Here is a 15510-nt window from a genome sequence, read left to right on the forward strand (position 1 = left end):
ATAAATGCTCTCACGCTAACACTGCAAACTTAGGAGCGTCTGCATTTTGGAAACAAGGAAACTGAGTTTGGTCCAGTTCTTGTCTAAGGCCCCAGCCAGCAGTTAGGGTAGCTGAGTGCGATCCCATCTGACTCCAGCAGCCACGATCTTTCCACCATGACTCGATTGGATTATTTGGTCCATTTCCACTTCAGTCTTCAACTTGCACAGCCTACACCCCTGCCCGTCGATTTAGGGACGAAAAGTCCCCAAGGACTTAGGTTTCCTCACATTCAAATGACAATCTGGGGTTACTCCGCGCATCTGGGGAACCCAGAAGTTCCAGAAGGCCGAGGAAGGGCGGAAGAAAAGGTCTGCAGGGGCTACTCCAGTTTGCTAAAGGGCAGGCGGATCCCCTCAGGGCAGTTCCAGGCCGAGGGGCCGCAGGCGGGCAGGGGGAAGAGGGCCGTGCTGCGGAAGAAACCCCGAGCCGCCCCAGCCCCGCTGCTCCGCCAGCGGGCGGGTGGCGCATGCGCGGCGCGGGCCGCGGAGTTGTGAATGGTGCGTCTTGTTTGCTGGAGTTGGAGGCGGGCGGGCGCGCTAGGAGGCGGGGTGGAGCCGGCGGGGGCGGGGTGCGCGGCAAGAGGAAGTGGCGGCGGCGGCGGACGGGGGCGGCGAGAGCTGGGGCTGCGCGAGCTGCAAGCAACGGCTGAGGCGGCGGCGTGGGCTGGGCTCGACCGAGCGGCTGCGCCTCAGACTCCCCAGAGCGGGAGTCTACGCGGGCGGGCGCCTGAAACAAAGGGAAGCGGGCGTCCGGGCGCCGCGGGTGGGCGGTCAGTTGGTTACCGCGGAGCCCGCCAGCTGGTGCCCGCGCAAGCTCCGAGCGCGGCCGGCCGGCGCGGCCTCAGGGCGGGAAGATGCCGCGCGTCGTGCCCGACCAGAGAAGCAAGTTCGAGAACGAGGAGTTCTTCAGGAAGCTGAGCCGCGAGTGTGAGGTGAGGCAGGCGGGCGGCTCGGAGGCCGCGGCGCGCCCCGAGTGGGCCCGGGAGGAGAAAAGTTTGGGCGGTGCGGTCCCCAGGAGGCGCGGTCGGCGCGCCCGCGGAGGGGCAATCTCGCCCGGGCAGCCCTCGCCCGCAGCCTCTGCTTGCCCTTATCGGCGCCGCGCGGGGCGGGCGGGCGCACGGGCGGCGCCGCGGATTTGGCTCCTGATTTCGGGCCGTCTTGCCTTGCAGATTAAGTATACGGGATTCAGGGACCGGCCCCATGAGGAGCGCCAGGCGCGCTTCCAGAACGCCTGCCGCGACGGCCGCTCGGAAATCGTAAGTCGGCGGGCCCGGGGCGCGCGCGGGTCACTTGTTGCGCGGGGCCGCTACGGCCCAGGCCGGTTCCGGACGGTGGCGCGGCTCCCGGAACTGAGCGGGCGCTGTCTCACTTCCTACTCGGGATTCAAAATGCGAAACCAGACGCCGCGGGTCGGTGCTCGCGGGGAGACACTTTCCCTGGGGCCCGCTGCGGTGGCGTGTGTCGGCCAGCGGAGCACCACGAGTTGAGCTCGAATCCGAGCCAGGCTAAACAAGGGACCGGCATTGTTTAGGCAGCGACACCAAGGAAGGTTTCGGGGTTATTTGTAGCAAGCAAACCCCCATTCGTAAAAAGGACCGGAGCTTCATTCAAGGTTGGCGACAGTTCGTTTCTTAGGAGGTGGTAATTCTTTTTGTCAAGCGATCTCACTCATCGCAGAGAAGAAATCTTTCCTCTAGTTATTTTTTGCCCTAATAGAGAGGGGAAGGGGGAGAAAGCCCTAAAAGTGTCATTTTCTTAGAATGTTAAGCCTCGGGCGAATCAGAAACCATTATCCCCATGTCCCAAATAGGGCCTCTGTTCCTAAAAACTGCACAGATGGGCGAAACCCACGGTTGATCTCCTCGAGGTCCTTGTTTTAGGAGGTAAATTTGATGTATCTTTACCAGATGTTGGGTTGAAAAAAACAATCCAGGGGTCCTAGTTGCTCTCATCTCCTTTTGGTTTGCCCTGTTGGAGGTGCTGATGAGGAGGGAATGGTAGGAAGAAACAAGTAAAAGAGGTTGTTATTATTTCTTTTTTGAGACGGAGTCTTGCTCTGTTGCCCGGGTTGGAGTGCAGTGCCGGGATCTTGGCTCACTGCAACCGGGTTTAAGCAATTCTCTGTCTCCGGGTTTAAGCAATTCTCCTGCCTCAGCCTCCCGAGTAGGTAGGATTACAGGCGCCCGCCACCACGCCCGCGTAATTTTTGTATTTTTAGTAGAGACGGGGTTTCACCGTGCTGGCCAGGCTGGTTTTGAATCCAGATCTCAAGTAGTCTGCCTGGGCCTCCCAGAGTGCTGGGATTACAGGCATGAGCCACCATGCCGGGCCTGATTAGTTTGTTTGTTTGTTTTTTTTTTTGCATATGCAATATGATTTCACTTTATTTTTACAATAGCATAATAAAGTAGATCAGCTAAATCATATAGTCAGTAGCTGATTAGTTTTTAAAAAGTTGAAGCACTGCTCTAATGGAATCCTGTTACTGCTCAGTGGCTTGGACTCAATTGCATGGGCAGAGACTTGAAGCTTAGTGCTATTTGAATTTGGGGTAACAGTAGGAAGACATACTGGAAATGTACTCCTCCCATCCACTTTATAAAACCAGTTTATTTTTATTCAGATATAATTCATATACTGTAAAATTCTCCCTTTTCATCACTGAACACAAATTTATTTTTAAAGAATATTTTGATATTTTAAGTGAAGTCCTTTTAGAATTATAATAGTGAGAAGATATTGGTTAAATTTATCAGCTGCTCCTGAATATTTGGTCATAAATGCATGTTATGAAAGAAAATTTCAAGCTTTTAGCCCGCTCGCAAGTTTCTTTAGTAAGTGTAATATTTATACGATTGAAGTGCACAAGACATACTTTTAGGTTTTGGCACTGAGTGATATAAAAAAATAATTCATTAGTTGGTGCGATGACTGTGTCATCCTTTCCCTGGGTTACCTTTTAGAAAAGGAAGATGATATACCTGACCAAAGAATTTTCTGGAGATAAAGGATGCAAGTATAAAAGATAGAATACAAAGTACCTGTACTGTCACTGCCTTTTTTTTTTTTTTTGAGACTGAATCTCCCTCTGTCGCCCAGACTGGAGTGCAGTGGTGGGATCTTGGTTTACTGCAACCTCTGCTTCCCGGGTTAAAGTAGTTCTCCTGCCTCAGCCTCCCGAGTAGCTGGGACTACAAATGCAGGCCACCATGCCTGGCTAATTTTTTTGTATTTTCGTAGAGATGGGGTTTCACTGTGTTGCCCAGGCTGGTCTGGATCTCCTGAGCTCAGGCAATCTGCCCTCCTCTGCCTCCCAAAGTTCTAGGATTACAGGCGTGAGCCACTGTGCCCGCCTTTGCTTTTTTGTTTGTTTCGAGACGGAGTCTTGCTCTGTTCCCCAGGCTGGAGTGCAGTGGCATGATCTTGGCTCACTGCAGCCTTCATCTCCCGGGTTTAAGCTATTCTCCTGCCTCAGCCTCCTGAGTAGCTGGGATTACAGGTACTCACCACCATGCCTGGCTAATTTTTTTGTATTTTAGTTTCACCATGTTGGCCAGGCTGGTTTCAAACTCCTAACCTTAAGTAATCTGCCCACCCCAGCCTCCTGAAGTGCTAGGACTGTACCTGGCTTTGTTTTTTTTTTTTTTTTGAGACAGAGGCTTGCTCTGTCAGGCTGGAGTGCAGTGGCACAATCTCAACTCACCTCTGCCTCCCGGGTTCAAGCAGTTTTTCCACCTTGGCCTCCCGAGTAGCTGGGACTACAGGCCACTACGCCTGGCTAATTTTTGCATTTTTAGTACTAGAGATGGGGTTTCATCATGTTGGTGAGGATGGTCTTGATCTCTTGACCTCATGGTCGCCTGCCTCAGCCTCCTAAAGTGCTGGGATTACAGGCGTGAGCCACCGCCCCCAACCTGTTTTTTTTTTTTTTTTTTTTTGAGACGGAGTTTCGCTCTTGCTACCCAGGCTGGAGTGCAATGGCACGATCTCGCCTCACTGCAACCTCCGCCTCCTGGGTTCAGGCAATTCTCCTGCCTCAGCCTGCTGAGTAGCTGGGATTACAGGCACGCACCACCATGCCCAGCTAATTTTTTGTATTTTTAGTAGAGACAGGGTTTCACCATGTTGACCAGGATGGTCTCGATCTGTTGACCTCGTGATCCACCTGCCTCGGCCTCCCAAAGTGCTGGGATTACAGGCTTGAGCCACCGCGCCCGGCCTGTTTTGTTTTTTTTAAGTGAGAGGTCTTGTTGTGTGACCTAGGCTGGGGTGCAGTGGCTGTTCACAGGAACTATCATAAGGCACTACTGGGCTCAAGTGATCCTCTTGCCTTAGCCTCCCAATAGTTGGGACTACAGGCTCGATGTCACTATACCCAGCCCCATGGATTATTATCACTATTCTTGAAAGCTGAAGTTTTTTGAAATTTGATGAAGCATAACTAGTAGGGTGTTTTCTGTCCTCTCAGACTTTGCTGAATGGAATTATGAATTCAACCCACAGGATATCTGAATTGCTGTAATATTATAGTACTAATATAGGTGGTCAGTGTTTGTCACGAATTTCTTTCCAGAATAAATTAGACATTCTAGACCTTGCTCGCTTCCAAATATCTGATCCTTACCTGAGCCTGGGAGGTCAAGGCTGCAGTGATCGCACCCCCGCTGTCCAGCCTGTGTGACAGAGTGAGAGCCTGTATCTAAAAACAAAGATAAAACAAATATCTGATCCAACACATTTTACAAGTTTTAAATATCTGAAAAGTATTAAAGATTAAAGGTAGATTGAGTGCTGTATGAGGTTTGCACTTAAAACGGCACGTCTTATTTTGTTGAATAATGTAACTTGGTATTTGAGGAGGAATTTCACATTTCGTACTTCCCTTTCTTTCTAGTTTCCCTCCTTTAATTCAGTGTTAACTCACATTTAATTATTGGATCCTTATCTCCTAGAGAGTGGTGACCTCATTAATTCTGTTACAAACGCCTCTGGATACAGGTATTTTGCACTGTGCCTTTCACATCATAGGTACTTGATTATTTGAATTTAAAGGCTACTTAATGCCTGAAATTTACCTCATGACTTAGGAACATGCTGTGGTTTCTTCCTATTTGGCTATGGAAAAGGCATTATTTTGCTTGTTTTGACAGCAGCCATAAATGGTAGGAATATACATAGTTCTCAGAACAATTACCAGCCTGTCTCCTGTCCCACGTTGTTCTCTTCTTATCTTTAACATCTCCTTAAAGTATCAGTGAGGTTAATGAAGAATTCATTTTGCATTTAGATGTGCAATAATTTAATGGCTGTGTTGGTAAAACTCAATCAGCCTCCTTATTTTATGCCCATTGAGTTTTTAACTGTAAAATTCAGTCAGCATTAAATAAAAGTGAACACGGGTAGGAGAATCTCTGATAGAAGCTGATTTATTATTTTTTCGAGACTGGATTTCACTCTGTCACCCAGGCTGGAGTGCAGTGGTGCCATCTCTGCTCATTGCAAACTCTGCCTCCTGTGCTTCAGCCTCCCAAGTAGCTAGGATTACAGGTGCCTGCTACCACCCCTGGCTGGTTTTTGTGTTTTTAGTAGAGATGGGTTTCACTGGCTGGGCGTGGTGGCTCACGCCTGTAATCCTAGGACTTTGGGAGGCTGAAGTGGGTGGATCACCTGAGGTCAGGAGTTCGAGACCAGCCTGGCCATCATGGTGAAACCCCATCTTTTTTCTTTTTAAAAAATAAATTAAAAAAAAAAAAAAAAAAGGGGGGGGTTTCACCATGTTGGCCAGGCTGGTCTCCAACTCCTGACCTCAAGTGATCTGCCTGCCTCAGTGAGCCACTACACCCAGCCTTGATTTATTCTTATCAATTCTTATGTAGTAATAATGTAGGAGATATCTTCAACACTAATAATCAATTAAAGAAAAAATATTTATGAGACATACGGTTACTCTATGGTGAGAAGAGTAAAACTAATATATATTTCTACTTCTAAAGATTGAATGGTAAGAAGTATGTTGGATTGGCACAAGGTGTGCTATTTTATAATTTATGAAACCTGTAAAACATAGGACAATCTGGAAATCTTACATATAGGCATCATACCAGTGTAGCATTTTAATGTTTTTATTTTGTGGTTTTTTTTCCTTTGTTTTCCTATGACAGTGTTGACACCATGTTAATATTTTGGAATAGACTTTTTCCAACTCTTACGTATATGTAGGTATTTCATTAAATGAGTTCTATGGTCAGGTAAGTTTGGAAAATGTTATGCTAGAATGATCTGTGTTTACCACTTCTGTCTCAGAGAGGGATCTTTATGAGATAATGGGCATATAGTGATGAAACAGGAAATCTCTTCTGAGGTTGGCACCAAGACAGGAGATGAGGTAATACAATCTGCAGTGTCTTAGCACAGAGCTGATTTGGGGTACACCGGAGGTAGAAGGATTTGCTACTAGGTGAATACTAAAGAAACATGCCACAGGGATTTTGACACAAGGCATTCATTCATGGACCGAGTCTTTTCTGCCACCACCCTGCTCTGAGAATTTCATTATCTGAAGCTGAAAAAGTTGGCTTTCTTATTGAGCCCTAAGTCATTTCTCATATTTGGCAAACACTTTTATAGCATTTACTCGGTAGTGTTCTAAGCACTTTACAAATAATCAGTCTGTGAGGAAACTGAGGTATGCTTTAGGTCATATAGCCTGGCCAGTTTCCCTCCCAGAAACTGCTTTTTTTTTCTTTTTTTTTTTCCCAATCTCAGCTTACTGCAACCTCTGCCTCCCTGGTTCAAGTGATTGTCATGCCTCAGCCTCCTGAGTAGCTGGGACTATAAGCATACACCACCACACCCAGCTAATTTTTGTATTTTTAGTAGAGACAGGGTTTCACCATGTTGGGCGGGATGGTCTCCATCTCTTGACCTTGTGATCCACCCGCCTCAGCTTCCTAAAGTGCTGGGATTACAGGCGTGCGCCACTGCACCCGGCCACTGCTTTTGTTTTTGAACTAGTGTTGGTTGTGGTTTTTGTTAAGATTTATGCTGATAATGCATGGAAAGTTTGTTGTTGTTTTTTCTTTGAGATGGAGTCTTGCACTTTTGCCTCAGCTGGAGTGCAGTGGCGTGATCTCGGCTCACTGCAACCTCGCCTCCTGGGTTCAAGTGATTCTCCTGCCTCAGCCTCCCGAGTAGCTAGGTTTACAGGCGTCTGCCACCATGCCCAACTAATTTTTTGTATTTTTAGTGAAGACGGGGTTTCACTGTGTTGGCCAGGCTGGTTTTGAACTCCCGGTCCTGACCTCAGGTGATCCACCCACCTTGACCTCCGAAAGTGCTGGGATTACACTGCCCACTGCCTGAAAGATTTTTAAAAGATGTTGTGATATGGATGTTAGTTCAGTTTCCATGCATATGAAACATTTACCACATGAAAATGGTACCCCAGTGGATTAGGGAAATGCCATTAAAGAGGGTTAGAGATTTAGCATTTAGGTTGACAATTGTGTACCTACAGTGCCAGTAATAGAAATAGGAAGTATAACTTTTACCTTTTAAGAATCTAAGCTGTTCACCATCAGGGGAACTATTGGATAGCTAAATTGATTGATGGCTTTAAGCAAATTGCCCCAAATGTGAACCCCTTGATTTAAGATTAAGTCTCTATGCTTGGAAACAAATTATGCTTCAGAACTTAATTAGTAGAAAAAAACAAACAAAAAACTTTCTCTGGTTTCAGCAAAGAAGAGTTTATGTTTAGATGATGATTTTTTTTTTTTTCAAAAATGCTTTTGCTCTATTTTTCTTTCTTAATTTCCTTTGGGAAATGGGTAATGTCTTTGTTTTTTACATGAGGGAAATATACAGGTAACTTGCTCAAGGGCTACATAAAATGACACTTTATTGAAATGGTTTTAGATTGTTCATCTGTTGAGCTCTACCATCCAAATCTTTTATAAATATTAGATGAATACTCTGCTCTTTGTTGTAGTCAGATCAAGTTCTCCTAAAGTCAGATATTAGAAAAGGCATATTTTTAAAAATACAGGGTTTTAGAGAGAAGTACTGTCACATCCCATGCCGACATATGGTTTGTCAGAGGAGAGACAATCCCAAATACATTTTTTAGGTACTGCCTGCCATGCAGTGTTTCTTTCAGCAAGGGAAATCAAGGAAAATTAAAATGTCTCATTTATACAACTTTAAATTATGTTTTTTAAAATTCAGAATATTTCGATTTTCCATGATTTTTACATTTAAAAATATGTTTTTAAATGTAAGGATGGTGGCTTCTGGTTAGACATTAGCAGTGTGAGATCCTAACGTCAGCAAAAAATGACATGAAAGAAAGTATTGATTCTGTGTCTGATTTTATATTTAAGCAGCCAATGGCAAATGTCCTCAAAATGGAATCAGATGTTTGTAACTTAATACTTAAGAAAAATGATGAGTGCATGTTTTTTTACTTTTAAGTATTCTCTGTGCTGCCTGGCTTAAGACATAAACTGATGTAAAAATAAACGACTGCTTGCATAATTTATGTGATGTCCTGCTCCTGATCCTGTTTGTATTGATTTTTCTAAAAGGCTTTTGTGGCCACAGGAACCAATCTGTCTCTCCAGTTTTTTCCGGCCAGCTGGCAGGGAGAACAGCGACAGACACCTAGCCGAGAGTATGTCGACCTAGAAAGAGAAGCAGGCAAGGTAGGAAACATTTCTTTGCAATTTAAAATACTGTGGGTTATTTTGTTAGAGATTATCTGGTAATTTACGTTTTAATAAAGATCACAGATCTGATTACACCGGCATATGCTCAGATTTGTTTTCATTCCATGTTATAAGGATATAATATAATTTTTTTTTTTTTTTTTTGAGATGGAGTTTTGCTCTTGTTGCCCAGACTGGAGTGCAGTGGTGTGATCTCAGCTCACTACAACCTCTGCCTTCCGGTTTCGAGCAATTCTCCTGCCTCAGCCTCCTGAGTAGCTGGGATTACAGGCATCTGCCACCACGGCTGGCTAATTTTTGTGTTTTTAGTAGAGATGGGGTTTCACCATGTTGGCCAGGCTGGTCTTGAACTCCTGACCTCAGGTGATTTGCCTGCCTTGGCCTCCCAGCGTGCTAGGATCATAGGTGTGAGCCACTGCTCCCGACCAACACAATTTTTTAAAACTACTATTTAACTTTTTTATCACTCTATTTCTTATTTCATGTGCATAATATTCATCATAGAACATTCTAACCCTTAAGGAAAATAATATTCAGAACAATTTCATTAAAAGGTTGACAAGATATATTTTGTTTACAAAAATATATGTAACTATAATACTATAAAAATTAAAAGCAAAATGGAAAAAAAGTTCTACAAGTTTAAAAATTGATAGTACTTAGAAATGGCTTATAGGTAACTTTCTAATTCCATTAACAGAGCAAATTTACATTTGAGAAAAACTGTGAAAACTTTAACTGAAATATATTTTTTTGTTTTGAGAAAAAGTTTCTGGAAACATGTCTTACAGTTTTGATGTTAGAAATTGAGGTTAAAGATACAAATATATAGGTAAAATGTTTAAGCTGTGAGCCTTATTTCAAGTCTACGTTAAATGTATTACATGATTTTTTTTTTTTTTTTTTTGAGACGGAGTCTTATTCTGTCACCTGGGCTGGAGTGCAGTGGTTTGATCTCAGCTCACTGCAACTTCCACCTCCCAGGTTCAAGTGATTCTTCTGCCTCAGCCTCCTGAGTAGCTGAGATTACAGGCTCGCATCATCATAGCTAATTTTTTGTATTTTCAGTAGAGACGGGAGTTTCACCATGTTAGGCTGGTCTCGAACTCCTGACCTGGTGATCCACCCACCTTGGCCTTCCAAAGTGCTGGGATTACAGGCGTGAACCACCTCGCCTGGCCTGGTGAAATTTTAATGAATAGCATCTTGGATTGGTTGATTCTTTTTATTTATTTATTTATTTATTTATTTTATTTTTAATATTAGATCAAGGATTGGTTGATTCTTGATCAAGAAGTCAAGGAGTTGATTCTTGATCAAGAAGTCAAGGAGTTGATTTCTTGAAATGAAATTTTTAAAGGAGAAACACTCTTTTGGATCCAGTTTTATACTCATCATTCCTGGTTTTCTTTGCAGTGTGTTTTTGTACTCGTTTCTATCAACTTATTAAGTTTTCTAAGTGTCATCATGAATAGCATAAACTGCCACTTTTATGTAAAACGTAAGAAATGTCTAAATATTCCTTTGAGAAAATTTAAAAGGTATTTTTATTAGGAAAAAAATTTTTAATCTTGTTTGTATAAATATATAAAATGAAGAATTTTTTATTATCTCCAATTTTATAGAATTAGATTTGATCTTTTGAGTATGATAAAACAACTAATCTTTGGATTGGAAAAGGGAAAATAGATTATATGATTTTAAAAAACGAGTGATAACCAGGCAACTTGCTTTCCTGTGTGTTAGCTTGTTTCCTTGGAAAATTAAAAGTGAATGTTTTAGAGTTTACTATTTGGTAGTTCTTACACAGTATATAAGGGAGAATATGAGAAGTCCTTGTAGGATTATTGGTTTTTTTTGCCCTTTTGGTGCGTGTATGTATGACTAAATGAAAAAATTATTATATTTTCTTGTTTGAACACTTCCTCAAAGTTTAGCATGGTGGCTCAGATACTGAAGACATAAACCAAAAAAAAAATTGTGTTTTTTTTAATCAGCTTTAGCCCAAACTATTTAAGACTTTGAGAGTGACATCTTAGTGTTACTGAAATCTTCCAGTACTTAGTAACTAATAAATGGGTTGTTAACTCTACCAGAAGTTAGGTTTGCTGAATTAATGATACCGCTTCCCTAGTTTGAAGACCACATTATCCTTGAACTTAAGCCATTGAGATGTTTTTAGTTATATGACCAAAAATAACAAAAACGTTAGATGGTTTATTCTAGTACAGTCATGTGTCACTTAATGACAGGGATCTGTTCTGGGAAATGTGTTGCTAGGTGATTTTTATCACTGTGTGTATGTAGAGTGTACTTACACAGACCTCGATGGTATAGCCTACTACACACTTAGGCGATGTGGTATAGTCTGTTGCTCCTAGGCTACAAACCTGTACTGTACAGCATGTTACTGTACCAAATACTATAGTCAAATGTAACACAATGGTAAGTATTTGTGTATCTTGATGTATCTAAACATAGAAAAGATATGGTAAAAATACAGTATGAAATAATGATATACCTGTATAGGGCACTTACCTTGAATGGAGCTTATAGGACTGGAAGTTGTTGTGGGTGAGTCAGTTGAGTAAGTGGTGAATGAATGTGATTCTATAGATTTTATGTACATAGTACACTTAGGCCACACTAAATCTATAAAAATTAAGCAGTTGCACTGCAGTATTACAATGGCTATGATGTCACTAGGTAATAAGAATTTTTCAGGTTTGTTATAATCTTACAGGACCACTGTCATACATGGTTCATTGTAGGTTGAAATGTTGTTAATGCAATGCATGAATGTATTTTAAAAATATGTTTTTAATTATATTAGGAAGAGTGATAGAACTGATGCAAGCTGTTAGGAAATGTACATTTTGTTAATACTGGTTTTTGAAATTTTTTTTCTGTAAAGAGACAAATGTAAATATTTTCAGTTTCGCAGGCTTTCAGGTTCTGTCACAACTACTCAACTCTGTAACTACTTAACTGCTGTTGTAGTGTGAAAGAGACCCTAGACAACATGTAACAATTAAGAGTGGCTGTGTTCCAAAAGTGGTGACACTGGCAGAAATCAGTATCTTTCCCTCAGATGTAAATCTGTAAATGTTTATGCATATATTCTGTATTTTTCAAATAGAATTTTGCCAACGTCTCTACTACTTATGTGCTATTTTTTTTTTTCTAGAAGACAAAAAGCATTTTAAGGCAAAAACTCCTGCTGTACTGCTCCATGCCATGTTAATAAAGTTCTCCAGTGAATTTAGAGAAAAGGCATCCATGGAGCTCAGACTGTGGGGTCTCGAATTTCTCTTCTTTTTTTATGGTCTGTTTCTTATAACCATTAGATTTTGTTTCTGTCCCCACAGGACTAGGATTGGAAGCAAAGAAAATTGAAGGAATGTCTCCAAATGTTAATTATTTGCCTCTGTTCCTTATATTGGGTTCCAAATCAGTGTCTTCTTCCATATTCTCTCAGCTGAGTTACCTCCTGAAGCAGCTTAGTTCTCGTCCCATTCAGTGCAGCTTTTAGGAGCTATAGCTGTTAAGGCTTTAGAATTAGGCAAAATTGACAATTACCCAAAAATTTATTCATTCAGAAGTCTTTTGTTGAACACCTGTTATGTGTACTGAGCATTGTCCTAGTTATGTGAGATACATCAGTGAACAAAGCAAAGATCCTTAATAGACAACATATATAATAAATAAATTATGTAATAGCTTACAAAGTGACAGTAGCTCTGGGGGGAAAGGAAAGGTATTATAGGATAAGGGTGATCAATGAGCAGGTACGTTTACAGTTTTAAATTGGGTAGTCTGGGTAAGGAAGATCATACCTCAGCCAAGACAAAGGAGGTTAGGGATTGATGAGCCATGCAGGGGTCAGGGATGGGGAAGTGGAGAGATGTTCCAGACATAGGAAACAGCCCTTATAAAGGGTCCCAGAGTGGCACCCTGTGTTTGATCAATAGCAGGTAGGCCATTGTGGCTGGAGTAGACTGAGAAAGAAGTAGTAGTAGATTAAATCAGAAATAGCAATGAGGCTAGTTCATGTGACCATGGTAGGCCATTGTAACCACATGGGATTTTTATTCTGAGTGAGATTGGGAATAGTTTTGAGTGTTTCGTTAGCTTATTTTTTATGGACAGGGTCTTGGTATATTGCCCGAGCTAACTCAAAACTCCTGGACTCAAGTTATCCTCACTCAGCTTTTGAAGTAGCTGGGACTAAAGGCATGCTCCTGCATCTGGCTCAGGCTTTTGAGCAGATAAATGATAATGATCTGTGTTAGGTTTTGACACTATCTAACTTCTAGGTTAATAATAGGTTATGGGGGCAAAAGTGAGCAGGCTATTGCAGTAATCTTGGTGAGAGACCAGGGAGGGTGGTAGCAGTAGAGGTAATGAGAAATGGTCATATCCTGGATGTATTTTGAGGTAAAGGCAACAGGATTTGCTTATGAATTAGATGTGGCATGTGAGAAAGAAGAGTGAAGAATGACTCCAATTTAGGCTGAGGAAGGAGAATTGTTTGAACCAGGGAGGCGGAGGTTGTGGTGAGCCGAGATTATGCCACTGCACTCCAGCCTGGGCAACAAGAGCAAAACTCTGTCTCAAAGAAAAAAAAAATGACTCCAACTTTTTGGCCAGAGAAACTGGGAATATCGTGTTACTGTTATCCAGGATGAGAAAACTGGCTGGAACAATTTTGAGCAGCAGGTTAGGTCGGTTTAGGGCATGTGAGGTTGTGGTGGGAGCTTGTTATTGCAGCTTGCTTCTTTACCACTTTTTTTTTTTTTTTTTTTTTTTTTCTGAGACAGAGTCTCGCTCTGTTGCCCAGACTGGAGTACAGTGACACAATCTCAGCTCACTGCATCCTTCATCCCCCAGGTTCAAGCAGTTCTCCTGCCTCAGCCTCCCAGGTAGCTGGGATTACAAGTGTCTGCCACCATGCCAGGCACATTTTTCTATTTTTAGTAGAGACGGGGTTTTACTGTCTTGGCCGGGCTGGTCTTATACTCCTCACCTTGTGATCCACCCACCTAGGCCTCCCAAAATGCTGGGATTACAGGCATGAGCCACCATGCCTGGTCTTTTTAAATTTTATTTTATTAGAGAGAAGGTCTCACTCTGTCACCCAGGTTGGAGTGCACTGGTACAATCATAGCTTACTTAACCTTAAACCTCAGACTCCGGGGCTCAAAAGATCCTCCTGCCTCAGCTTTTTTTTTTCTCTAAAGGCAAGGTCTCATTCTGTTGCCAGGCTGGAGTACAATGGTGACATCATGGCTCACTGCAGCCTCAATCTCCCAGGCTCAGGTGATCCTTCCACCTCAGCCTCCTGAGTAGCTGGGACCACAGCATCTCACCTGTAATCCCAGCACCCCCATGCCTGAAGTTATTTTTATATTTTTTGTGGAGATGGGGGTTCGGTTATGTTGCCTAGGCTGGTCTTGAACTCCTGGCCTCAAATAATCCTCCTGCCTTGGCCTCCCAAAGTGCTGGGATTACAGGCATGCGCCACCATGCCCAGGCTTGTTTTTTTTTTTTATTGTTTTTAAGTATTTCATTATTTTTTCTTCCTCAGTCTCTTGACTGGCTAGGTCAACAGGTATTTGCCAAAACATCTGGCTAATTTTTTCATTTTTTTGTAGAGAAAAAAATTTTGCTCAGGCTGGCCTCAAACTCCTGGCTTTAAGTATTCCTCCCACCTTGGCCTCCCAAAGTGCTGGGATTACAGGCATGGCTCACTGCATCCAGTCTGAGTATTAACAAATGTATGCACCCATATAAATGCTACCACATTCAAGATATATTTCAGTCACCCCCAAAGGTTTCCTTGTGCCCCTCTGCAGGAATCTGGGACTGGCTGGACTGGGTGATTCTGCCTCAGTGTCTCTCATGAGGTTACACTATGTCTTTTATGATCTGTTCTTCAAGTCACTTGCATGCCTTTTATGATCTATTCTTTTTTTTTTTTTTTTTTTTTTGAGACGGAGTTTCGCTCTTGTCACCCAGGCTGGAGTGCAATGGCACAATCTCGGCTCACCGCTACCTCCACCTCCTGGGTTCAGGCAATTCTCCTGCCTCAGCCTCCCAAGTAGCTGGGATTACAGGCGTGTGCCACCATGCCCAGCTAATTTTTTTCTTTTTTTAGTAGAGACGGGGTTTCACCATGTTGACCAGGATAGTCTGGATCTCTTGACCTCGTGATCCACCCGCCTCGGCCTCCCAAAGCGCTGGGATTACAGGCTTGAGCCACCGCGCCTGGCCTATGATCTATTCTTTGAGTCACTTGTTGCTTAGCCTGTTCATTAGAAGCTGGTCTCTAAGTCTAGCCCATATTCAACAGGGAGGGAGGGATTACACATGGATATGGTACCAAGAGGCTGGGATCATTGAGGCCATCTTGGAGGCCAGCTACAATAATATTCTCTTAAATTTAGTGAACTAAAAAAAAATTAGAATCCTAGTAGAGTGGAAACAAAAAGCTCTGTTCTCTTTTATTTGAAATACAGTTCTATGACTTAAGAAATTGGACTCGGCTGGGCGTGTGGTGGCTCACGCCTGTAATCCCAACGCTTTGGGAGGCTGAGGCAGGTGGATCGCGAGGTCAGGAGTTTGAGACCAGCATGGCCAACATGGTGAAACCCCATCTCTACTAAAAATAGAAAAATTAGCCGGGTGTAGAGGTGGATGCCTGTAATTCCAACTACTCGGGGGACTGAGGCAGAGAATTGCC

General features: G+C 43.0%; 1 protein-coding gene across 2 annotated transcripts in view; it reads left to right on the plus strand.

Annotated features, from left to right (window-relative positions):
* Nucleotides 1-652: 652 nt before the first annotated feature.
* Nucleotides 653-15510, plus strand: part of CBFB (core-binding factor subunit beta) — a 71133-nt gene continuing 56275 nt past the window's right edge. For both annotated transcript variants that reach the window (XM_002761058.5, XM_002761059.7), the window contains exons 1-3: nucleotides 653-974; nucleotides 1212-1298; nucleotides 8628-8744. In XM_002761058.5, the coding sequence (XP_002761104.1) occupies nucleotides 897-974; nucleotides 1212-1298; nucleotides 8628-8744 (282 nt within the window). In that variant the 5' untranslated portion in view covers nucleotides 653-896. The remainder of the gene's footprint in view (nucleotides 975-1211; nucleotides 1299-8627; nucleotides 8745-15510) is intronic.

Source organism: Callithrix jacchus, chromosome 20, assembly GCF_049354715.1.
Source record: "Callithrix jacchus isolate 240 chromosome 20, calJac240_pri, whole genome shotgun sequence".
Lineage (NCBI taxonomy): Eukaryota > Metazoa > Chordata > Mammalia > Primates > Cebidae > Callithrix > Callithrix jacchus.